Source organism: Cetorhinus maximus, unplaced genomic scaffold (genome assembly GCF_964194155.1).
Source record: "Cetorhinus maximus unplaced genomic scaffold, sCetMax3.hap1.1 HAP1_SCAFFOLD_1403, whole genome shotgun sequence".
Taxonomy (NCBI): Eukaryota; Metazoa; Chordata; class Chondrichthyes; order Lamniformes; family Cetorhinidae; genus Cetorhinus; species Cetorhinus maximus.
The window spans coordinates 17,011-42,447 of NW_027597344.1; the positions used below are offsets into that span (position 1 = coordinate 17,011).

Sequence of the window (25,437 nt, forward strand, 5' to 3'; positions counted from 1 at the left end):
GGTTGTGGAACAACATTTCCACATCACCTACCACCGAGCACTTAGCGGGATAGTCGAGGGCTTTACTTTTCTATAAAAACAGTACTGAGAAAAGCTGTCATGAAGGGAGCTGATGATCTGGTCAAGGTCAACTGCCTTGCCTGGTGTGTTAATGACCATTCACTCCCATCCTGTGCACTGCTCCAATTGCAGCCCAATTCAGCTCATGACAGGGCACAAAATGCAGATTGTGCATCGCCCTGCGATCCTACTCCCCATTGCTACTCGACAGATTCAGGATCTGTTTCTCCAGAACCTCCAACAAACCTCAGCATCCTCCCTCAGTGGGACTACAGGCAGTGGAGAAGATGGTGCTGCCCATCTCAACACCTCCTGGGAGTACAACCCTACCCGTTACATTAACTGTTCAATGGGAGATGAAGTCATGTTAAAAACCTTGTGAAAAGGGGTCGGGTCGGGTTGCTAATTGGGAAGGTCCATATGATGTTCTAGATAGACTTGTGGGAAACAAATCTTATATTAGCGAAATGGAAATGAAGGATGGAAATGCAATATTTGTGTTATCATGAAGATCCGTGTGAACTGTATATAATGAAAATGTCAGATAACCAGATGGAGAATAAACGCTGTGTTTGATTTTATCCAACAGGGACAAGATGTGGATGGTCACCATGCTCCTGGACTGTGTCCAGGCTGAAGTTCTGTTCCTGCCATATGATCCTCCCCCAGATTGTCCTTTCTGAGCTCCAGCCAAGTGATGTTAAACACTCAGGTGGGAAAGACAAAAATCTACGACAATATGTTTAAAACAATGCTGATTTATTTGCTATATAACCAGAATACTAAACTTCAGTTCAATTATTAACATCAGCAGAAACAAACTCCAACTGTCAGAATGAATATAGTTGGGGGAATTAATTTCTGGCATGTTGAGTTGTAATCCGATTGGGTGTCTGGCTTATTGTGAGAGAACATCAAGCTGTCAGGGAGAGGGATGATGTTGAGGAGAGCAGGTTTCTGATGGTGTGTGTGTGTATGTGTATGTAAGGGAGAGACAGGCTGTGCTGATAGTTCGGTACAGGCAGCACCAGTGCAGCCCTGAATGATCAAGAACATCTCTCTCTGCCGGAGTGAGACTCTCCGCTATGTGGTTGCTGCAGGGAAGGAAGAGCGGAAGGAGACTCGCAAGGAGTCTCTGTACGGAGCAGAAGTGAGTGTGCTACCAAATTTTCAACACCAAATTATCAAGGGGAGCAAACAGGAATGGAACGCCAGTGGCGAAAAGTTGGTGATGAAGGATGATAGAGACATTTAAAAGAGCAATAAGCAATTGGTTTCATTTCTAGAGTGTGAACGTTGAAAAACAGAAGTTTTGTTCTACCCTATCTCGAGCGATGGGAGCACTGTGCACGGTTCTGGCCTCCGTATTATAAAAAAGGATATAGAGGCACCGGAGAAGATGCAAAACAAAAAAAGATTTACAAGGACGATTCCAGATCTGAGAGGTTATAACCGTCAGGAAAGACTGAACAGGCTGGGGCTCTTTTCTCCAGAAAAGAGAAGGCTGAGAGGTTGACCTGATCGAGGTCCTTAAAATGTTGAAAGGGTTTCGAGCGGGTAGACGTAGAGAAGATGTGGAGGAGACCAAAACTGGGCGGTGGGGGTAGGGGTGGTTAGTGTTATCAATATCAGATAGTCATTAATAAATCCAATGGAGAATTCAGGAGAATTTACCCAGAGATTGGGGAGAATGTGGAACTCGCTCCCATTGGGAGTGGTCGAGGTGAATAGCATTTAAGGGAAAGAGTTAGGGTGGGGGTGGTGGTAGTGAGACTAACCCGATCGCTCGTCAGAAGTGCTGGCACGGACTCAATAGGCTCGATGGTCTCCTTCAGTGCTGCACAAATTTGGTGAATGGGAGCAAAGTTTCTGCCAAGTTTTCTTTCTATATCCAAACAGGTTGGGTTCAGTCCTGTCAACACATATTTGTACCGCCCTGTGGTAACCCACTCCCTCTCGAAGGTGCCGCACTGCCTCCCTCGCGGGGAATGGGGGACAGCTCCGGAGCACAGGAAGTTTGTTTCTCAGGCAGAGGGTTCAACAACCTCGGTCGCTGGTAAGATTTTAGAGTCCATTATTAAGGATGAGATTTCAGAATACTTGGAAGTGCATGGTAAAATAGGGCAAAGTCAGCATGGTTCCATCAAGGGGAGGTCATGCCTGACAAATCTGTTAGAATTCTTTAAGGAGGTAACGAGTAGGTTAAACAAAGGAGAGCCAATTGATGTTATCTACTTGGACTTCCAGAAGGCCTTTGACAAGGTGCCGCACAGGAGGCTGCTCAGTAAGATAAGAGCCCATAGTGTTAGAGGCAAGGTACTAGCATGGATAGAAGATTGGCTGTCTGGCAGGAGGCAGAGAGTGGGGATAAGGGGGTCCTTCTCAGAATGGCGGCTGGTGATTAGTGGAGTTCTGCAGGGGTCAGTATTTGGACCACAACTTTTCACTTTATACATTAATGATCGAGATGAAGGAACTGAGGGCATTCTGGCTAAGTTTGCAGATGATACAAAGATAGGTGGAGGCACAGGTAGTATTGAGGAGGCTGGGAGGCTGCAGAAGGATTTGGACAGGTTAGGAGAATGGGCGAATAAGTGGCAGATGGAATACAACGTGGGGAAATGTGAGGTCATGCACTTTGGTAGGAAGAATAGAGGCATAGACTATTTTCTAAATGGGGAGCGAATTCAGCAATCTGGAGTGCAAAGGGACTTGGGAGTCCTAGTCCAAGATTCTCTTAAGGTTAACTTGCAGGTAGTTAGGAAGGCAAATGCAATGTTGGCATTTATTTCGAGAGGACTAGAATATAAAAGCAGGGATGTGCTGCTGAGGCTTTATAAGGCTCTGGTCAGACCACATTTAGAATATTGTGAGCAATTTCGGGCCCCGAACCTCAGGTAGGATGTTCTGGCCCTGGAGAGGGTCCAGAGGATGTTCACGAGAACGATCCAAGGAATGAAAAGCTTAACATATGAGGAACGTTTGAGGACTCTGGGTTTATACTCGATGGAGTTTAGAAGGATGAGGGGGGATTTAATTGAAACTTACAGAATACTGAAAGGCCTGGATAGAGTGAACGTGGGGAAGATGTTTCCATAAGTAAGAGAGACTAGGACCCGAGGGCACAGCCTCAGAGTAAAGAGAAGACCTTTTAGAACAGAGATGAGGAGAAACTTCTTTAGCCAGAGATTGGTGAATCTATGGAATTCATTGCCACAGAAGGCTGTGGAGGCCAGGTCATTGAGTGTATTTAAGACCGAGATAGAGAGGTTCTTGATTGGTAAGGGGATCAAAGGTTACGGGGCGAAGGCGGGAGAATGGGGTTGAGAAACTTATCAGCCATGATTGAATGGCGGAGCAGATTAGATGGGCCGAATGGCCTAATTTCTGCTCCTATGTCTTGTGGTCTGATGGTCTTATGGGTTCGGCACAGCTCCAGGGAAATCAGTACGGAGCCAGGAAAAGGCTGCTGGTGCCCTCCTGCCACACCTGGTAAAGCCTGGCAACTTCACAGTCAGCTATTTGAGCTGTAAATGATTGGGCATTGATATCGTGACACCTTCCCTACGACCATCAGGGTTTTCGCTGGAGTAAACAAGGAGTAACTGTTTCCAGTGGCAGGAGGGTCGGTGAATAGAGGGACACAGATTGAAGAGAATCGGGAAAAGAACCAGAGGGGGAGATGAGGGGGATTTTTTTTTTACACAGCGAGTAATCTGCTGTGATCTGGGAGGCGCTGCCTGAAAGGGTGGTGGAAGCAGATTCAACAGGAACTTTCAAAAGGGGAATTGAATAAATACTTGAAGGGGAAATGTTTTCAGGGCTATGGGGGAAAGAGCAACGTGGGGGAAGTGGGACTAATTGGATAGATCTTTCAGAGAGCCATCACAAGCACAATGGGCTGAATGGCCTCTTCCTGTGTTGTAAGATTTTATGATTCATTTCTTTCTGCCCACACACTGGATTATGCACCCTCCACAGTCACTAACTAGCACATTTGCTTGTTTTTGTCACTGTTTTATTCTGGTTCTCTGTCATGTCCGCCTTCCTCTCCCTCTTCCGTTTTCCCTCTCCTCCTCTCCCGCTCTCCCACTCTCCCCGGGCTCTCTCTCCTTCCCTCCGACTCTCCAATTCTCCCCACTCTCCCTCTCCTTCTCTCCCGCTCTCCCACTTCCCCCGGTCTCCCTCTCCTTCCCTCCCACTCTCCCACTCCTCCTGGTTTCCCTCTCCTTCCCACTCGCTCTCCCATTCTCACCGGTCTCTCTCTCTTGTTCTCTCCCACTCTCCCACTCCCTGGTCTCCCTCCCCTTCCTTCCTGCTCTCCCACCCCCCCTGATCTTCCTCTCCTCGCCTGCTCTCCCACTCCTCCCAGTCTCTGTCTCCTTCTCTCCCGCTCTCCCACTCTCCCCAGTCTCTGTCGCCTTCTCTCCCACTCCTCCTAGTCTCTGTCTCCTTCCCTCCTAGTCTCCCTCTCCTTCCCTCCTACTGTCCCACTCCACCAGTCTCCCTCTCCTTCTCTCCCGCTGTCCCACTCTCCCTGTTCTCTCTCTCCTTCTCTCCCATACCCCCGGTGTCTCCTTCTCTCCCGCTCTCCCATTTTCCCTGGTTTCTCTCTCTCGCTCTCCCGTTCTCCCCGCTCTCTCCTTCCCTCCCACTCTCCCACATCCCAGTCTCTCCTTCTATCCCACTCTCCCACTCCCCATGGTCTCTCTCTCCTCTCCCGCTCTCCCATTCTCTCCAATCTCTCTCTCCTGCTCTCCCGTTCTCTCTGGTCTCTCTCTACCACTCTCCCATTCTCTCCGGTTTCTCTCTCCTTCTCTTCACCTCTCCCACTCCCCGCAGTCTCTCTCCCACCCTTCCATTCTCCCAGGTCTCTCTCTCCTTCTCTCCTGCTCTGCCATTGTCTCAGGTTTCTCTCTCCTTCTCTCCTGCTCTCCCGTTCTCTCCAGTCTCTCTCTCTCCTTCTCTTCCGCTCTCCCACTTCCCAGTTAGGGGAGGCGATGCCGTAGTGGTATTGTCGCTGGGCTAGTAGTCCAGAGACCCAGGGTAATGCTCTGGGGGCCTGGGTTCGAACGGTGGTGGGTTCAGATGGTGGAATTTGAATTCAGTAAAAATCTGGAATTAAAAGTCTTACGATAACCATGAAACCATTGTCGATTGTTGTAAAAACCCATCTGGTTCACTAATGCCCCTTTAGGAAGGTCATCCTTACCTGGTATGGCCTACATGTGACCCCAGACCCACGGCAATGTGGTTGACTCCTAAATGCCCTCTGAAATGGCCGAGCTGGCACTCAGTTGTATCAAAACCGCTACAAAGTCTCGAAAAAGGAACGAAACAGGATGGGCCATCTGGCATTGACATAGGCACCGGAACCGACAACAGCAATCTCAGCCCCGTCGACCCTAAGTCCTCCTTACCAACAGCTGGAGGAGCCATTTAAATACTGTGGCTACAAGAGCAGGTCAAAGGCTAGGAATCCTGCGACGAGTTACTCATCTCCTGACTCCCCAAAGCATGTCTACCACCTACAAGGCACAAGTCAGGAGTGTGATGGAATAATCCCCGCTTGTCTGGATGAGTGCAGCTCCCTCAACACTCAAGGAGCTGGACACCATCCAGGACAAAGCATCCCCTCTTGATTGGCACCACATCCACAAACATTCACTCCCTCCACTACTGACGCACAGTAGCAGCAGTGTGTACCATCTACAAGATACACAGCAGGAATTCACCAAGACTCCTTTGACAGCACCTTCCAAACCCACGACCACTAGCATCTAGAAGGACAAGGGCAGCAGATAGATGGGAACACCAACACTTGGAAGTTCCCCTCCAAGTCACTCACCATCCTGACTTGGAAATATATCGGCCGTTCCTTCACTGTCACTGGGTCAAATTTCTGGAACCCCCTCCCTAACAGCACTTTGGGTGTACCTACACCACGTGGACTGCAGCGGTTCAAGAAGGCAGCTCACCACCACCTTCTCAAGGGCAATTAGGGATGGGCAATAAATGCTGGTCCAGCCAGCGAAGCCCAAATCCCATGAATGAATTTTTTAAAAAGTCTCTCTCTCCTTCTCTCCTGCTCTCTCATTCCCCAAGGTCTCTCTCTCTCCTAATCTCCCACTCCCCCGGTCTCCCTCTCCGTCTCTCCCGCTCTCTCATTTCCCCTGGTCCCCCTCTCCTTCTCTCCCTCTCCCACTACCCCCGTCTCCCGCTCTGTCTCTCTCCCTTTCCCTTTCTTCCATCCCCATTCATCATCTCCCTTTCTCGCGCTCTCTCTCTCCCTCCTTTTCCTCTAATCTGTTCTTCCTCCCTACCGCAACCTCTCTCTTCACCCCACCCCCCTTCCACCCGCTCTCTCCCTTCGGTCTCTTCCACACCCGCCTTTAGAAAATTGAAGGTTTGAATCCCAACTCTGTTTCTTTCTCTCCCAATCTCCCATTTCTCCCAGTCTCTCTCCATCTCTCCCGTTCCCCTGGTCTCCCAGATCTTCTCTCCCTCTCCCTGTTTATACAGACGAGAGAGTGTCAGGATGAAATCCAGTGTGTTATTAGAGAGGAGAGAGGGTCAGGGTGGAATCCAGTGGGTTATAGAGAGGAGAGAAGGTCAGGATGGGATCCAGTGATTTTTTACAGAGGAGAGAGGGTCAGGGTGGAACCCAGTGGTTTTTCCAGAGGAGAAAGGGTCAGGATGAAATCCAGTTGTTTTTACAAAGGAGAGAGAGAGTCAGGGTGGAATCCAGTGAGTTATACAAGGGAGAAAGGGTCGGATGGAATCCAGTGGTTTATTATTTCCTTCCCTCATATTTTTTCCTCCCACCCTCCCTTCCTTCCTTCCTCCCATACAACTAATTTCCCCAATTTATTCCTTCCATTCCTCCATCCTTCCTTCCCTTCCATTCTCCATCGTTCCTTCCTCACGCATTTCCTCTCTCACCTGCTTTTAACCTGAGAAGAGAGAGGAGGGTACCCGAGGGTTGGCCTGAGGGACAGGATTGGCTGGTTGATATCCGGTGAGATTGGCCCATGTGGTTTACATTGGGATTGGAGGTCCACTTAGCAGGAAGAGAGGAGAGGATTGGGCAGTCTTCAAAGAGGTAAGTAGAGAGGACGAGGCGGATTTATGTAGGGAAAGAATCTAGAGAGAGAGAGGGGAGGGGGCATAGCAGACTGGTGGGTTTTTGTCCCTGAGTATAATCATACCACTGCAGATCATTATCTATTGAGTAATTTAATTTTGTGTGTAGACCAGTCGACATACAATGAATGAGTTAGCAATAGTTTGGGGACCACAATTGTGTAGTTCATATCATGGCTGCTGATAGATTTCATATAATTATCTTCTCAAGGTATCGTGAACACACATCCCTCATGTGAACTGATTAATGCTTATAAATGGTCTGTGCACAATGCTTGACATACAAGAGGTTTTATTGATTTAATAAATGTTTTGATAAGGCAGCTTTAATGGAATCAGATTAAATTACAGTTGAACATCCGGAGATGACACCTTCGCCGACCATAATCTTTACTGTTGGTCAAAGCCAACTAGATTGGATTAAGAGGCACCGTTTAAGGGGTGTTTATGTGAACATTTTAGAGAACTATTGTTCGCATTTTGGACCTGCCCATGTCCCAAAGCCTTTTTGAACAAATGACGGAAGTATCAAAGGCGGGTGCCAAATTGAACACCGCTAGATCCCGCCAACTTCAAGGCGGTTAATGACCAGATCATCTGATTTAATCCTCCCTGCGTTCCTCAATCCTGCCCTCTTGAGCATCCTCCGATTCCCATTGCTCCACCATTGGCTGCCGTGCCTTTAGCTGCCAGGTGCCCTAAGCTGTGGAATTCCTTCGCTAAACCTCTCTGACTCTCTCTCTCTCTCTCTCTCCTCCTTTAAGATACCCCTTATAAACTGACTTCTTTGACCGAATTATTGGCCGCAATATCTCCTTATGTGGCTCGGTGTCAAATGTAATAATGCTCCTATGAAACACCTTGGGACGCTTTGCCATGCTAAAAGCGCTAGATAAATATAAGTTGTTGTTGCCGCAATTGCTTCCTTTTTACCCTTGGTGCCTGGATCGCCGGTATTGTTGCACCATTTTCCCACTTGGTTGGGGTTAAATCTTTGCCTTCTTTCCTCTGCAGGCTACTGAGGAGGTTGGAGTTCAGAGGTCGCTGCCAGTAGCTGCTCCAAACACAGCCGCCCTGAATGACTCGCAGATGAGGGAGCTGGGGCCCTGGAGCAACTCGGCCGGTGAGCAATGGAGGCATCACTACAATTTCTACGCGGCATTGCTCAGCCTCCTGATCTTCGTGGTGGTGTTTGGCAATGTGTTGATGTGCATGGCAGTGTCCAGGGAGAGGGCACTGCAGACCACCACCAACTACCTCATCGTCAGCCTGGCTGTGGCAGACCTACTGGTGGCCACGCTGGTGATGCCCTGGGTTGTCTATCTGGAGGTTAAACCGTTAGTTCGGTCCCGCTTATCGAAAGGCGGGAGGGCCCCGAAGGGCGTTGGGCCTCGCAGCTACCGACATCACTCCTCAGCGACCCCACCTCCCGCCAAAGAGGTCCTAAGTCCTTTTCCCACTTCCCTTCCTGGAGACAGTCACTTGCGCATCAGTCACGGCCAGAACAAGGTCTCTCTTCTGGTCATCCATTTAGATACCAGGCGATTGGTGAACAACACAAGACTGAACTTGACCATATAGAAACGTAGGCCAGGATTTTATGGCCCCTCCTGCCCGGCGGAATATTATGGTCCCGCCGAACTAAATGGAGATTTAAATGGCTCGCCGCGTCCGCTGGGGGAGAGACACGCCGCGGTGGGGCCATAAAATCCTGGCTACAGAAAATAGGAGCAGGAGTAGGTCATTCGGCCCTTGGAGTCTGTTCCGCCATTCAATATGGTCATTGCTGACCCTCTATCTCAACACCACACTCCCATGCTCTCCCCATACCCCTTGATGCCTTTGGAGTCTAGAAATCCATCTATTTCCTTCTTAAATATACTCAGTGACTTCTCTGTGGTACAGAATTCCACAGGTTCACCACCTTCTGAGTGAAGAAGTTTCTCCTCATCTCAGCCCTAAATGGCCTACCCCATTTCCTGAGACTATGACCCCTTGTTCTAGACCGCCCCACCAGCCAGAGGAAACATCATCCCTGTATGCAGGCTGTCCAGCCCTGTCAGAATTTTATACGTTTCAGTGAGATCCCCTCTCATTCTTCTAAACTCCAGTGAATGCAGGCCTAGTCAGCCCAATCTCTCCTCATATGACAATCCTGCCACCCTAGGAATCAGCCTAGTGAACCTTCATTGCACTTCCTCTCTGGCAAGATCTTAGGTAAGGAGACCAAAACTGTGCACAATAGGGACAGGAGCAGGCCATTCAGTCCATCGAGCCTCTTTCACCATTCGATTGGGTCATCATTGGAATGGTCCAGCACAGAAAGAGACCATTTGGCCCATCAAATGGAGAGACAGTGGCGTAATAGCAATGTGACTGGACTAGTAATCTGAAGGCCCAGTCTAACACTCTGGGGACATGGATTCAAATCCCTACAAGGCAGCTGGTAGAATTTAAATTCAATTAATAAATCAGGAACTGAAAGCCAGTCTCAGTCATGGTGACCATGAAACTATCATCAATTGTCGTAAAAACCCATTTGGTTCATTAATGCCCTTTAGGGAAGGAAATCTGCCGTCCTTACCCGGTCTGGCCTACATGTCACTCCAGGCCCACAGCAATGTGGTTGACTTTTAATTGCCCTCTGAAATGGCCGAGCAAGCCACTCAGTTCAGGGGCAATTAGGGATGGGCAACAAATGCTGGCCTTGCCAGCGACTCCCACATCCCATGAAAAAGATAAAAAGAAAATTGAGTCTGCTGCAGTTTTTTGAAAGATCAATCCAATTAGGCCCCACTCTCCCCAAGCCCCCGCTGTTCTTTCCCCCGTCGCCCTGAAAATTTCTCCCCTTCCAGTATTTATCCGATTCCTCCCTTTTGAAAGTTCCTATTGAATCTGCTTCCACCGCCCTTTCAGGCAGCGCCTTCCAGATCACAACAACTCGCTGTGTGATTAAAAGTCGCTCTTCCTCACCTCGCCCCCTGCTGGTGACGCTCACTTGCACCGAAAGCTTATCCGCCTTAGCAAAAGCCGTTCCCACATTGTCGTGGCCAACCCTCGGCCGCTGAACGATCGTCATGGATGGGGGTTAGTATTACAGCCGTCGGGCACGCTTCTGAGTGTTGTGATCCTCCAAAGAGCGAATCTCGCAATCCCATCTCTCAATCGCTTTCATTACCACTTCAAATAAAGAAAAAGCAAACATAAGATCAGCCGGCGCAATGAAACTATTGTGATGAAACTATGAAACAATGAAACTACAGTGCACAGATAATAAAATATTCATTCATTATCATCCAACTGCTAGATAATTAATTTTGTATAATGTCTCCGCTGGATATCTAATCGCACTATTCTCACACAATTAAATCTGGAGCAAAATTAGTTTTATAGGAAATGCGAATTACTGTAAATATTATTTGCTGCAGTGCTTGTCAAACTCATTTATACTTTGTACTATCTAGATTGTCCACAAGCGTTTAATCTCTTGGAACATTCTTCTTCTTGAAATTACCCGAATTACTATTTTCGCCTTTTATATTCTTTTCAATGGAGATGTAATATCTCTATGGACCTCAGTGACTTTTAGGGGGAAGAAAGTAAATGCGAATTTATGGGAAGGGAGAATTCATTATAAGGGAATGAATTACTTAAATTAGAATCTATAGGCAGGCCAGCGCAAATCAGTAAATCAACAATTAAACAGTTAAACCAAATGAACCTTTTGCACTCTCAAACTTTGTACACCAGCAAGTTTGCAATCACCAGCAAGGTCCTGGGAGTTAGATTGGAGTCAGAGGATGGCAAGAACATATATTAAGTGTGCTCTTCAACAGATAAGGGAAGGACAGATGGTCCCAGTTTAGATAGGAAGGCAGGTCTCTGCCTGGGTGAAAATAGAGTCAGATGATGCATGTACCTTTGTACCAGAGACTTGTCTGATTAATGTAAACCTATATGTTGACAAGATCGGAATCTGGAGGATGTTCTTGTATGTGACAAATAATGTATAAATATGGTGAACACTTGTAGCTTAGCAGAGTACTGTCTCAAGCTGAATTGAGATGGTGCCCTCCTTGCAATTGCTCGAATAAACGATCGTAACCTGTACCTGAGTCTCCTGTGGTCCGTTCATCAAAGACACCACATCAGTGACAAATGCATAAAACGACCCAAGTGTTAAGCTAATGTTCTCCAAGTTTGATTAATGTAGGTGCAGAATAAGTGTTAGTTTCTCAACAGAAGATTGTTAAGATGATGTTAGAACACATATTCAAATGATTAAAATCAACACGTTCTCTTGGCATATTCATGTATAGAATATGAAAATGTCTAGGCTTTTTCTCTGGCATGAGTTAATAATTTATGTATTATTTAATGAGAATGTCAGTGAGTGCAAATCTGTCAACAGCAAAACAGCAGCAGAAAGTTTATAATTTCAACAACAACTTATGATTCTACAGCACCTTCAATTTAATGAAGTGTCTCCAAGGTGCCTCAGAGGAGTGATTATCAAACAATATTTGACCTCGAGCCACATCAGGAGATATGAAGGACCGGTGACCAAAAGCTCAGTCACAGAGTGAGGTTTTATGGAACGTCTTAAAGCCAGAGAGAGAGAGAGATAGAAAGAAAGAGAGAGAGAGAGATATAAAGAAAGAGAGAGATAGGGGCTGGAGGAGGTTCCAGAGGTAGGGAGGATTGTAGGGACAGGAGTGAGTTACAGAGATGGGGATGATTGTAGGGACTGGAGAAGGTTACAGAGATAGGGAGGGTTATAGGGACTGTAGGGGGGGTTACAGAGATGGGGTTGGTTGTAGGGACTAGAGGAGGTTACAGAGATAGGGAGGGTTGTAGGGACTGGAGGAGGTTACAGAGATGGGGATGATTGTAGGGACTAGAGGAGGTTACAGAGATAGAGAGGGTTGTAGGGACTGGAGGAGGTTACAGAGAGAGGGATGGGGCACAAGGAAAGATTTGAAAACAGGGATGAGAATTCTAAAATTGAGTTTGGATGAGCTTCAGTTTCCATAAACATATTCCTTGGAGCCATTCTTCCCGTTAATTCTGATGAGCTTATTTGGGGAAGACAATTGAAAGTGGGTGGGGTAGGATCGGTTGGTGGCCCTTGGGCTCTGTTCCCTGCAGCCCCCCACCCCCTCCGCCCCTCCCACGCCGCCTGCAAAAGTGGTCGACTAACGGAAGTATTTTAGAAGCACTGCTCTTAGGTGTCTTGTGCCCAAAGGCAGTAGAAGAACAAAATACTGAGGGCGCTGGAAATCCGAAATAAGAACAGAAAATGCTGGAAACAACCAGCACCTGTGGAGAGAGAAACAGAATTAATGTAAAAGCAAAAAACTGCGGATGCTGGAAATCCAAAACAAAAATAAAAATACCTGGAAAAATTCAGCAGGTCTGACAGCATCTGCGGAGAGGAAAAGAGTTAACGTTTCAGGTCAGAACCAAAGGGCAAGGCATTGTAGGAATGCAGATCTTTTATCTGGATTTAAGGCTGGATATAGAGCTCCAGTCAGTGAACAGACGTCCGGATGGCTGGAGATGTTCTGTGATCTTGTGGAAGGGTTTGCTTGAAGGGATGCTACCCTGGCTGTGAACTGTTGCTGATGCTGTTTGTACTTTGCTCTGGTTAAAGGTGGTTGGTGAGTGGCGTTTCAGCTGGGTTCATTGTGACATCTTTGTGACACTGGACGTGATGCTGTGCACAGCCAGCATCCTCAGCCTGTGTGCCATCAGCATCGACAGGTAACCGGAGGGCTTTCAGTGGCGTTCGCCAGTGCGGAAACAGGCCATTCGGCCCATCTGCTCTGTGCCGGTGTTTCTCCTCCACACAAGCCCCCTCCCACCCCCTCTTCACCTCACCCCGTTCACCATATCCTTCTATTTCTTTCTCCCTCGTGTGTTTATCTTGCTTCCCCCTTAAGTTCATTGATGCTATTCACCTCAACCATTCCCTGGATGCGAGTTCCACATTCTCCCCAATCTTTGGGTAAAGAAGTATCTCCTGAATTTACCATTGGATTTATTTTTAGGAATGTGGGCATCCGCTGGCAAGGTCAATATCACCGTTCAACTGAATGACCCGTCAGTGTTAGGGTTAGAGTCAACCACATCTCTGTGGGTCTATAAAAGGGTTTTCTGTAGTAATTATAGTTCTGATAAACATAGGACTGTACCTTTAACCACAGGGGAGGAAAAGAGGAGAGCGATTCTCCTGAGTATTTGTGGGCGCAAAACCTACAGTTTAATTCGAAGCTTGACGGCCCCCAGTGCCCCTGACTTGAAGACTCTCAGCAAATTAGTAACAATAAGGAACATTCTCAACACAAACCCTCAGTCACAATGCAGACGTTCAGGTTCAATTCATTGAATACAGCCCCAAGAGAGACCATTGCTACCTATGTGGCGAAATTAAAACAACTCATAGAATATTGTGATTTTGGTGAAAGCCTGAATGAAATGCTCAGAGATTATTTTGGTCTCTGGCGTGCAAGAGGATGCTATTCAGCGAAGATTGCTGACTGAAGTGGATCTTGATGTTAAGAAAGCATTAGAAATAGTACGTGCGATGGAAAGCGCTGGAAGGGATTCACAAGCGATTCAAGGTGCACAAAATGGCGCCATTTTCCTAGTTGGGCGGGAACGGTCAACTGAAAGTGGCGCGAAAATCCAGGACTCCGCCGTGAAGCGGGAAACAGCCCCCGCTAACCGAAAATTGAGGAACCAGTTTATTAGCAAATTCGAAAACTAAGTTTTATCGACGTGGAAACAATCACACTCCTAACGATTGGCAATTTAAAAAGGTGAAGTGTTATTTTTGTCGCAAAAGAGGACACATATTGAAACATTGCAACACAACATTAAAACAGGCTTCCGGGCAACAAACAAAGCCCAATGAAGTATATAGTGTGGAAGAGCCAGAAACAACCAATTCTGACATTTAATCCTTATTCAACATGAGAGTTGGGAAGACAGAGCCAGTCACTGTCACTTTACAGGTGAATGGGAAACTCTTAATAATGGAAGTGGGCACTGGTGCTTCTACCACTGTAGTAGGAGAACACAATTTCAAATATTTAAATAAAGGTGCTCAACAATTAAATTTGGAACAAACGTCTACCAAGTTGAAAACGTACACAGTCGAAGAAATCCAGGTATAAGGTATCACCAGAGTACCTGCTTATTAGAGACACCAAACAGCACAACTACCAATGATGGTATTAGAAGGTACAGGACCAAGCCTTCTACGTCGAAATTGGTTGAGATAAACTAACCTTGATTGGCCAATAAGATTTCAAAAGGAAGCAGGAAGAGTTCCTGAGTTGGAAAAGGAACAAGGTAAGGTCCTTCAGAAAGAGCCTGGAGAGTCCAAGGACCGCACCTGGATGCAAATGGAATGTGTAGCTATTCAGCAACCTGAATAAATGAAGACTGTCTTAAACAACAACATGGAAGAACAGCAGAAGAAACTCAAGGCGACTCTGCTGAATTACAGAGTTCAAGTTGAAGCGAGTGAGTTTCGCAAAGAAAAGAAAAACCCTGTTGAAATATCCTCACACACTACAAGGATCCTACAGGTCAAAATTACGAAGAGAAGCAGAAAGAATTTAACATCACTCTGAGCAAACTGAAGAACGAATTGGCACAGAAGACGCAGCAATGTTCAAGGTTCCGGGAGGAAGTCAACAGATGCACGAAGGAGACAGAAGAGCTGAAGAATCAGCTGAATGAAGCGAAAGAGACCTTGAAAGGAAAGGTCGTAGAACATTCCAAGATGCGAGTAGATAATGAAGTCATGGGTAACTCAAATACTGAATTAAGACAAGTTGAGAAATCACCTGAGAGAAGTCTGGCCGACAGTGAAGTCAAGATGAAGGCCAAGACTATACTCTGTGGTAGAAAGCAGAAGACAAAAAGGATGAAGGTCCTGAAAAGACAATAAAAGGCGAGAATGAAAAAGTTAACAGGTGATCATCGGAAACTAAACTTGCTCGTTTCCTACTTCACTACAGACACAATCCAAATTTGGAGGATAAGATGGAGAAACGTCAAGGGAACCAAAAAGCGACTCCTGATTTGCATAGTCATCAGCAACAATTTACTGTTGGAGAAACAGTGTATGTAAGGACTGAAGTGGTTAGCTGGTAAAGTAAGCTCTGTGGCCGGACCATTGTCGTACCGTATGGAAGTGGAGGGCCGGATCACCCGTAAGCATGTGGATCATTGAGGAAGAGAGATATCCCAAGAAAATGATGTTCCACCTGTAACCATTGCTGAACCTATGGTTCCTGTTGAAGTTGCTCAACCAAGGACAGACATGCCCGATGTCTCTGTCAGAGTGGAAGACACTGAACTGCCTGTGCCTAATGAGGTAACTGATGTCAATGCGGTTCCAGAGAATATGGTTCCTGCAAAAGAATCGGAAGTCGTGGAGCTTCGATGTTCCACACAGATCAGGAAACCATCTTAAAAACTGAATTTGTAATTTAATGGCCTGTGTAAATATTGTGATGGCATGAGATAAATACAAAAGATAGAAAAGTTTAAGGTTGTGGTGGGGGGGGTGGGTGGTGGCTACAGTAATTATAGTTCTGATAAACGTAGGACTGTAGCTTTAAGAATACCCCTGTGTTGTAAGATCACATGATCTGTACGGACCAATGAGTTAGCAGCACGGGGACCCTCGAGGAGAGAATTCATCTTTAATTATAGAGTTAGATGCACACATGTAACTGCTGCTGCCGTCTTGTAAATAAAGTTCAACGTTTCCACCAAGCAAAGCTGCCTAGAAAATCAACTCTATCACACTTTCTTCCCGAAAGTATATCAGTGAAACAAACAGGGTTTTTATGACAATTGATGGTCACCATTACTGAGACTAGCTTTCAATTCCAGATTTATTCATTGAATTTAAATTCCAACTTCCACTGTGGTGGGAATTGAACCCATGGCCCCCAGAGCATTAGCTAGGCCTCTGGATTAGTAGTCCAGACATTAATGCTATGCCACTATCCCATCTTTTAGTGACAATCGTATATTGATAGCCCTTAGTTCTGGTCTCACTCCACACAAATAGAAAGACTTTCTCTATCCTATCGAAAAACCCCTTTCATCGTCTTAATCAGGTCACCCCTCAGCCTTCTCATTTCTAGAGAAAAGAGCCCCAGCCTGTTCAATCTTTCCTGAGAGCTATAACCTCTCGGATTTTGGTAGTGTAGGAAATGCAGAATAGATGAAGAATAGCCTCCTTCGGTGCTTTCAAGTCCTGAGAAGATCGGGAAAAGGGGTTTAATTTCACTCCACCTAGCGGAAACTGCACAGCAACAGACTTAAAATGGTAGCGGGCAACTTGCTTCTCCAGCCCTTTTGGCACCGGGTGGCGGGGCTGTGACAGGAAGAATAAAAAAGAGGCATATTATCTAAATGGTGAGAGATTGCAGAGCTCTGAGATGAAGAGGGATCTTGGTGTCCTAGTGCATGAATCACAAAAGGCTAATAGCTTTTACATCAAGTAATTAGGAAGGCTAATAGAATGTTATCGTTTATTGCGAGGGGGGTTGTTTGTAGGGAGGTTATGCTTCAGTTCTGTGGGGCACTGGTGAGACCGTATCTGGAGTACTGTGTACAGTATTGGTCACCTTATTTAAGGAAAGATGTCAATGCGTTAGAAGCAGTTCAGAGGATGTTTACCAGGCTAATATCAAGAATATGTGGGTTGTCTTATGAGGAAAGGTTGGACAGGTTAGGCTCGTATCCACTGGAATTTGGATGAGTAAGAGGTGACTTGATTGAAACATTTAAGATCCTGAGGGGTCTTGACAGGGTGGATGTGGAGAGGATGTTTCCTCTTGTGGGAGAATCTAGAACGAGGGGTCACTGTTTTAAAAATAAGGGGTCGCTCATTTAAGGCAGAGATGGGGAGAATTTTTTTCTCTCAGAGGGTCGTGAGTCTGTGGAACTCTCTTCCTCAAAAGGCGGTAGATGCAGAGTCTTTGAATATTTCTAAGGCAGAGCTAGATAGATTCTTGGTTAACAAGAGGTTGAAAGGTTATCGGGGGTAGGCAGGAATGTGGGGTTGAGGTGACAATCAGGTCAGCCATGATCTTATTGAATGGCAGAACAGGCTCAAGTGGCCGAGTGGCCGACTCCTGCTCCTAATTCATAATTTGCAATGTGTCCATCTGAATTCATACACATCAGGGTTCCAGTGGGGTACATGACACACGTTTGCCATTGTTAGTGGAGTGCCCTCTGGGCTGCACAAGGGTAGCTAGACTCTTCCTCCCACTCTTCACTGCCGCACCCCCCACCCCACCTACCTCCTCAGGCCTTTACACACCACCCTCCCTCCTTCCTCTATTACTTTCCCTGGGCCCCCTAGTTTTGGGATGAGTGGGGCCAGCGAGACCCAACGGCCAGCGAGAGGTCCTTTCATGGCTCCAGGTTCTCCAGATGTGCATTGACAAGGTTCCCCCCCTCCTCCCTGAAGCTCGATAGAGAATGGGACCCTCCCATGAGAGAGGCTGTCCCGCTTGTGATCCTGGTTGGAAATGATGGGAAACTGGGAAATATTGGGATGCAGAGGGACCTGGGTGTCCTTCTACACGAATTACAGAAATTACAGCATATAGGTACAGCAAGGAAATCGAAAGGTAAATGGCATGTTCTCTTTTATTGCAAACGGATTGGCATATAAAAGTAAAGAAGTCTTAAAATAATTATATAGATCTTTGGTGAGACTACACCCGAATATTGTGCACAATTCTGGATCCCTAACCCTACCCCTAATCTTAAACCCAACCCTAACTCCCTAACCCCATCCCTAACTCCCTATCCCTAATCTTAACTCCCTAACCCCATCCCTAACTCTTCAACCCCATCCCTAACTCCCAACTCCAGCCATAACCCCATCCCCAACTTCCTACCTCATCCCTAACTCCCCAAACCCCACCCCTAGCTCACTACCCCTAACCCTAACCCCATCCTTAACTCCCTACTCCTAACCCTAGCTCCCTAACCCTATCCTTAACTCCCTAACCCCATCCATAACTCTAACTAAACTGATTCCTGGGATGAGAGGGATGTCCTATGAGGGGAGATTGAGTAGAATGGCCCCATATTCTCTGGAGTTTAGAAGAATGAGAGGTGATCTAATTGAAATATATAAAATTCTTCGGGGGTTTAACAGGGTCGATTCTGGGAGGCTGTTAACCACCCCCCCCCCCAACTCCCCCCGCACCCCCCCCCCCCTCCGCCCCGCACCCCCACCCCCTCCCCTGGCTGGGGAGTCTGGAACAATGGTGGGGGTCACAGTCTTAGGATAAGAGATCAGCCATTTTGGACTGAGATGAGGAGAAATTTCTTCACTCAGAGGGTTGGGAATCTTTGGAATTATCTACCCCAGAGAGCAATGGATGTTCCATCATTGGGTATACTCAAGACTCAGATTGATAGATTTTTGGGCACTGAAGGTGGGAAAGTGGAGTTGAAGTAGAACATCATCCATGATCTTAATGAATGGGTGGGGCAGGCTCGAGAGGCCGAATGGCCTCCTCCTGCTCCTATTTGTCTTGTTGTTTGCTAGATCTTGGGAATAATGTGTATCTTTTTCCGATTTGATCAATGGATCCTCATCCTCAACCTCCCTTGGTTGCCATGGCTACAGGAGTAGGCCATTTGGCCTTTTGAACTTACTTCCCTGCTTCACTCACCACCTATTTTGGAGCTTTTTAAAGACCATCCGGTTCATCAACAGCTCTAACCTGTTTCTTGTCCACCCCTTGCAGGTATACAGCGGTTGCCATGCCAATGCTATACAATACCCGTTGCAGCTCCAAGCAGAGAGTCACGTTGATGATAACCATGGTCTGGATGCTGTCCTTCGCCATCTCATGCCCGCTGCTCTTCGAGCTAAAAAAACACCCTGGTAAACTGTGCCCATCAAGAACCCTTCTTTCATCTTTTATTCCTCTATTGTCTCCTTTTATGGTAAGGGAGGGGCATGAGAATTCTCACAGCAATCCCAAGGATTGGGGACTTCAGTTATATGGAGAGACCGGATCAGCTGGGATTGTTCTCCTTAGAGCAGAGAAGGTTCGTGGGGAGATTTAATTGAGGCATGCAAAATCATGAGAGGTTTTGACAGAGTAAATAAGGAGAAAGTGTTTCCAGTGGCAGGAGGGCCGGTAACCAGAGGACCACAGATGGAAGAGAATCGGGAAAAGAAGCAGAGGGGGGGAGGAGGAGAATTTATACTCCACACGAGCCCACTCCCACCACCTCTTTATCTCCCCCATCACCATTTCCTTCTATTCCTTTCTCCCTCATGTGTTTATCCAGCTTCCCCATTAAATACATCGATAATATTCACCTCAACCACTCCCTGTGGGAATGAGTTCCACATTCTCCCCACTCTCTGGATGAAGAAGTTTCTCCTGAATTCCCCATTGGATTTACTAGTTGTTGCACTATGCTGATAGTGCTGGTATCCCACCACTGCCAACCATGTTGTATTATGGTGCGCGGTGGTGTCTCAACAATGCGACCTTGAGACTTGTAGATTTAAACATGAACTCTTTATCTATTTACAGATCTCAGGTTACTGTCATGCATGGCGCTGCTACCTCCATACAGGCTGGTTCCAAAGCGTTCTATCTAGACTGTTCTCTCAGTCTGTTACCATGTGACCATATACATCATACCGTGGGTGGTGCTATTCTCCAGTCCCTCTCTAACCCTTACTCTGCCGTGCACCTTTACATTACAGTGGCATGCAGGCACATACAACACTAGTGATTATCTTATATTGATGGCCGTCTAGTTCTGGTCTCCCACCAGCCCTACCCTCCCCCACCCCACCCCACCCCAAAAGTGGAAACAGCTTCTCTATGTTCACCCTGTCAAAACTCTTTTATAGTTTTAAAGGCTTCTATCAGGTCACCCATCAGCCTTCTTTTCTAGAGGAAAGAGCCCCAGCCTGTTCAGTCTTGCCTGGTAGTTATAAGCTCGTAATTCGAGTGCCATCTTTGTGAACCTTTAGTTACATCTTCCCCAGTGACTCAATGACAGTTTTTGCAATTATGGAGACCAGGAATGTGCTCTGTCCTCTTCCAGATAAAAGGGACGAGACCATCTGTGCCATCATGAACACTTCTTTCATCTTATATTCCTCTATTGTCTCCTTCTACATTCCCTTCATCGTGACGCTGTTAGTTTACGTCCAGATCTATGCCATGCTGAGACGGAGGAGGAAGCGCGTGGCAGCTAAGAGGATCAGCGTTGCCATGGAGCATGAAACCCAACCACCCATAAAGGTCGGAAGAGTAAATAACAAGCTCAAGTATTAAAATGAGGGAATGTGCGTAGTGGGCGTGGTGTAAGTGACTGACCTTTAACCTCTAAACTCCGTGATTAAATCCTGCCCAAGTTCGCTTTGTGTAGAGGCTGCACGGGTTCAAGTCGACATGGGTTAGAGTGGCTTCGATCCATTTTGTATCAGACATGCTGCCATGATGCAGAGTTGCTTTCAACCTGCCATTTAATGGAGGATACAGGATGACTGGGGAAGTGATGTCACCACAAGTATAGGATGTTGGTCATTTATAAGAGGCTGCAGATTGGCAGGCATAGAGGGAAATGTACATCTAACCCCATGTTGTACCTGCCCTGGGAGATTTTGATGGGGACAGTGTAGAGGGAGATTTACTTTGCATCTAACCCCGTGCTGCACCTGTCCTGGGAGTGTTTGAAGGGGACAGTATCTTGCTTTATTATTTAAAAAACATGCTTTTTAGAGTGAAATTTCCTTGTGCAATATTACTGTACGTTTCACACAATCATATTTCAGCTGAAACATTCACTCCCTCCACCTCCGACGCACAGTGGCAGCAGAGTGTACCATCTAGAAGATGCACTGCAGCAACTCACCAAGCTTCCTTAGACCGTACCTCCCAAACCCACGACCATGACCATCTAGAAGGACAAGTGTAGCAAATAGATGGAAACACCACCACCTGGAATTTCCCCTTCTAGTCAAGCACCATCCTGACTTGGAAATATATCGGCCATTCCTTCACTGTCACTGGGTCAAAATCCTGGAACACCCTCCCTAACAGCAATGTGGGTGCACCTACACCGCATGGACTGCAGCGGTTCAAGAAGGCAGGTCAGCCCTACCTTCTCAAGGGGCAATTAGGGATGGGCAAGAAATGCTGGCTCAGCTGGTGAAGCCAACATCCCATGAACGAATAATTTTTTTTTAAAATGCAATACTTAAGTCAGTAATTTTGAAAGGATTTTTGCCCTATTTAATGGACAATCTCTCAATTCAAATTGTAAACAATGGGTTTTCTTTATGGCCGATATGAAGTATTTATATCCATGTTCGTGCCTACACTGTTGCCAGGGTCGATAATTCCATTTTTTGTTTTATTTAGTTTCAGAATAAGTGCACACACCCGGAAGATGTCAAACTTTGCACTTTAATGGTCCAATCAAACGGGAGCACCAGCGTGAGTAAAAAGAAATTGGTAAGGCCTCATCTGGAGACATCAGAATCCTCGGAGCTGATTGACAAATTCCCAGTTCAATTTGAGTGGCCGAAATTCCCACTTGTCACTAGGGTCATCAATCATTCCAAAGGTCATTGATCAACTCTCTTCCCATTCACTGCCATCGCACGAAATCTCAATGGACCCAAACCTCTTCCCACTCAATCCCATTGTACACAATCCCAATGGAACAAGCCCCTTGTCCTTCACTCCTATTGCGCAGAATGTCAGTAGATCGATCCACTTCCATCGCACAGAACCCTAATTCCTTTCCCTTCCATGGAGAGATTGGAGAAGTTGGGATTGTTCTCCTTAGTACAGAGAAGGTTAAGAGAGAGATTTAATCGAGGTAGGCAAAATCATGAGGGGTTCGGATAGAGTAAATAAAGAGAAACAGTTTCCTATGTCAGGAGGGTCGGTAACCAGAGGGACACAGATTGAAGAGAATCAATAAAAGAAAGAGGAGGAGATGAGGAGATTTTTTTTTAATTTTTACACAGTGATTTGCTGTGATCTGGAAGGCGCTGCCTGAAAGGGCGGTGGAAGCAGATTCAGTAGGAACTTTCAAAAGGGGAATTGGATAAATAGTTGAAGGGGAAAGATTTGTCAGGCTGTTGGGCAAAGAGCGGGCGGAAGTGTGGGACTAATTAGAAAGCTCTTTCAAAGAGCCAGCAGAGGCTCGATGGGCTTAATGGGCTTCTGTGCAGTATGATACTGTGAACAAGTTAACTGCCCACACTCCATGTACAAAATGGTGACTTGGAACCAACGGCCTTTTGTCATTCCCTTCCTTGTCCTCTCCTGTGATTTGTGTGTGCTCTGGTCTGTGCTGTTGGCTGTTGGTAACACCCATTTTCTCTTCTTTTTGGCATCCTAGACACTGGTACGAGAAGCAATCCCTTGCTCTGAAGAATCTGAGGGAGCCCGCTTTGTGGGGCCTCCCGAGAGGTCAAGGCCAACAGGAACTTTGCTGGCTTTCCAGCTCTGGACCACTTCCAGATCCTGCCTGATGGCTGGTGAATGGAAGGCCCCTTCCTCCATCGAGGCATCCGGGGACCCCGAGTGCGATGGCCAAGCAAGGTTCTTCAGGCGGAGCGCTTTTGAAGTGCAGAGGGTGTCGGACGAGAAACAGGTGCCAGTGGCCAAATCAGCAGTGAAAGCAAACTGTCCCACCAGAAGGAGAAGAAAGCAACACGGTTGGCGGTTGTCTTAGGTGATTCTAGAACAAACCAGAACAATAGACTATGTTCCACCGAGACACAATGATTTAGAACAATAGTCCAAGATCCACAGCCTCGGTGGTCTCGAACAATGTTTTAGGTGCCATCATGTCAACATGATTTAGAATAGGCAAAGTCTATCGGTTCTTACAATGATCTAGAACAGCAGACCGAGTTCTATGTAGTTACAACCATCTAGAACAATAGACGAGATTCCATTGTGTCTCAATGATTTATAAGAACAGGATAGATCCATGGATCCTGAAATGATCTAGGGCTGTAGGAGAAATTACATGCTCTATAACTGTGGACTAACTTCCATAGTCTGGAAATGATCTAGCAAAATAGTCAAAGTTTCGTTGTGGCACAATGATCTAGAACCATAGGTTAAGTTGCATTGTAGCACAATGACTTAGATCAACAGTCCAAGTTCATGGGTTTTGCTGTGATCTAGAACAATAGGCTGCATTCCACTAGACCGCAAAGCTCTAGAGCAATAGGCCAAGCTGCACGGAAATGTAATGATCTAGACTAATTGGCTGCGTATAGTGTTACCATACTCCCAGTAGATTAGTCAGAGTCCTATAGTGTTACAATGATCTAGAATAATAGGCTAAGTTGTATGAAATCGCTATGTTCTAGGATTGGATTCTATACCGATGATACCAAATTTGTAAGCTTGTGTGCCAGAGATGTAATGTGAATTTTAGCAAAGAACTAGCAACTATAAGTAATTAATGGATGCCCTGTTGCCATATGGTTGAGGAGCTGAGTGGAGTAGGAACCCTTTTGCGAGTCACTGTGTTGCGATGACAAATGGCCCACACTCTTTTCCTCTCTCTCTCTCTGTCGGATTGGCAGGCATCTTCATCATCTGCTCGCTGCCGTTTTTCATTATTCACATCCTGAACGTCCACTGCCAGACGTGCTACATCCCGCCAGGGCTCTACAGCGCCTGCGCCTGGCTGGGTTACGTCATCAACCCCATCATCTACACGACCTTCAACGTGGAGTTCCGCAAAGCCATCATGAAGATCTTGCATTGCTAAAGCTGGAACAGGGACTGACTCTGGAACAGGGACTGAGAGCCAAGCGAACCAGTCCATGAAACTTGCAACTGACGTCTGCACACGAAAGACACGGGCTTTTAAGGATCCCAGACTATAAACACCTTGTCTCTGCTGTCTTCACCACACCATAACAGGAAGCCAGAATGATCCCTTCCTGCCAAAGATGGAGGAACATGAGTGTACTACACACTGGCACCTTCTGAACACGACAATAAAAGGATGAGTGCTCACACCACAATGTTATGTAGTTTAAATACAATCTCTCTACACCTAAACACCTTCCATCGCCACCTACTCTGCGTTTAGTTGTTGCGTTCCTTACTGAAGTTCCCACTTACTGGCACCCAAGCTAGTATCCTCAGAATTAAACGCAACCCTTGATCATTGTGCCACCAGGAAATGTAACGTATGGGTCATGTGGAGATGAGCAGAGAGGCATTTGGCCAAACCTAAAGGTGGCAGGTCCCTTATTTTGTTCATTCATGGCTGGCATTTATTGCCCCTCCCTCATTTCCCCTTGAGAAGATGATGGGGATTTGCCTTCTTGAATTCCACTGAGTGGCTTGCTGGGCCATTGCAAAGGGCAGCTAGGAGTCAACCACATTGCTGTGGTTCTGGAATCACATGCAGGCCAGACCGGGTCAGGATGACAGATTTCCTTACCTATAGGACATTAATGAACCAGATGGTCTTTTACAACAATAATTATGGTATCATGATCACTGTTACTCACTTTTAATTCCAGATTCATTTAATGAACCTAATTTAAATTCCTTCCGGCCATGGTGGGATTTGAACTCACGTTTCGAGATTATTAGTCCAGTAACATGACCACAAGGCTACTGTTCAACTCAACAGAGTTGATAAGGTGGTAATAAAAGCAAATGGGTTCCTTGAGTTTATAAATGGAGGCACAGAATATAAAAGCAATGTGATTGTACCAGAACTTGCATGACTGTTCTTTCAGAGAGCCAGCAGTCACAATGGGCCAAATAGCCATCTTCTGTGCTGTAACTTAATGGCAACGCAAGCCTTTTCTTCTCCTTAATCCACTCTTGGACAGAGATAATGCCTCGAAGCAGTGAATATACTGAGAAATATACGCAATTATCCTGATTCCCGTTTGGGCAGAGATGTGACCTCTGTCCTTGTCTCACTTTACAGATTGTGATGGAAAGCTAAAATCTTTATCGATCTCTAGTCATGCACACTGTGCTAGATGATTCAGCAAAGCTGACCCAGAAACGAGATGGTGCCTGAAAAAAATACTGTATGCCAATCTGTCCACCATCAAGTTAGAATTTGAGACAATAAAAGATCACTTTTTAAAAAAAACCGTTCATAGGATGTGAGCTTCGTTGGCTGGGCCAGCATTTA

The 25,437-nt window shown here is 46.4% G+C and overlaps 1 protein-coding gene across 1 annotated transcript; it reads left to right on the plus strand.

Annotated features, from left to right (window-relative positions):
- Positions 1-1,102: 1,102 nt before the first annotated feature.
- Positions 1,103-24,039, plus strand: LOC144676173 (D(2) dopamine receptor A-like). Its single transcript, XM_078536669.1, has 8 exons — positions 1,103-1,210; positions 8,218-8,532; positions 12,857-12,966; positions 19,008-19,147; positions 20,335-20,534; positions 21,657-21,749; positions 22,648-22,966; positions 23,852-24,039. The coding sequence occupies exons 1-8, from the start codon at positions 1,103-1,105 to the stop codon at positions 24,037-24,039; spliced, it is 1,473 nt and encodes a 490-aa protein (XP_078392795.1).
- Positions 24,040-25,437: the final 1,398 nt, after the last annotated feature.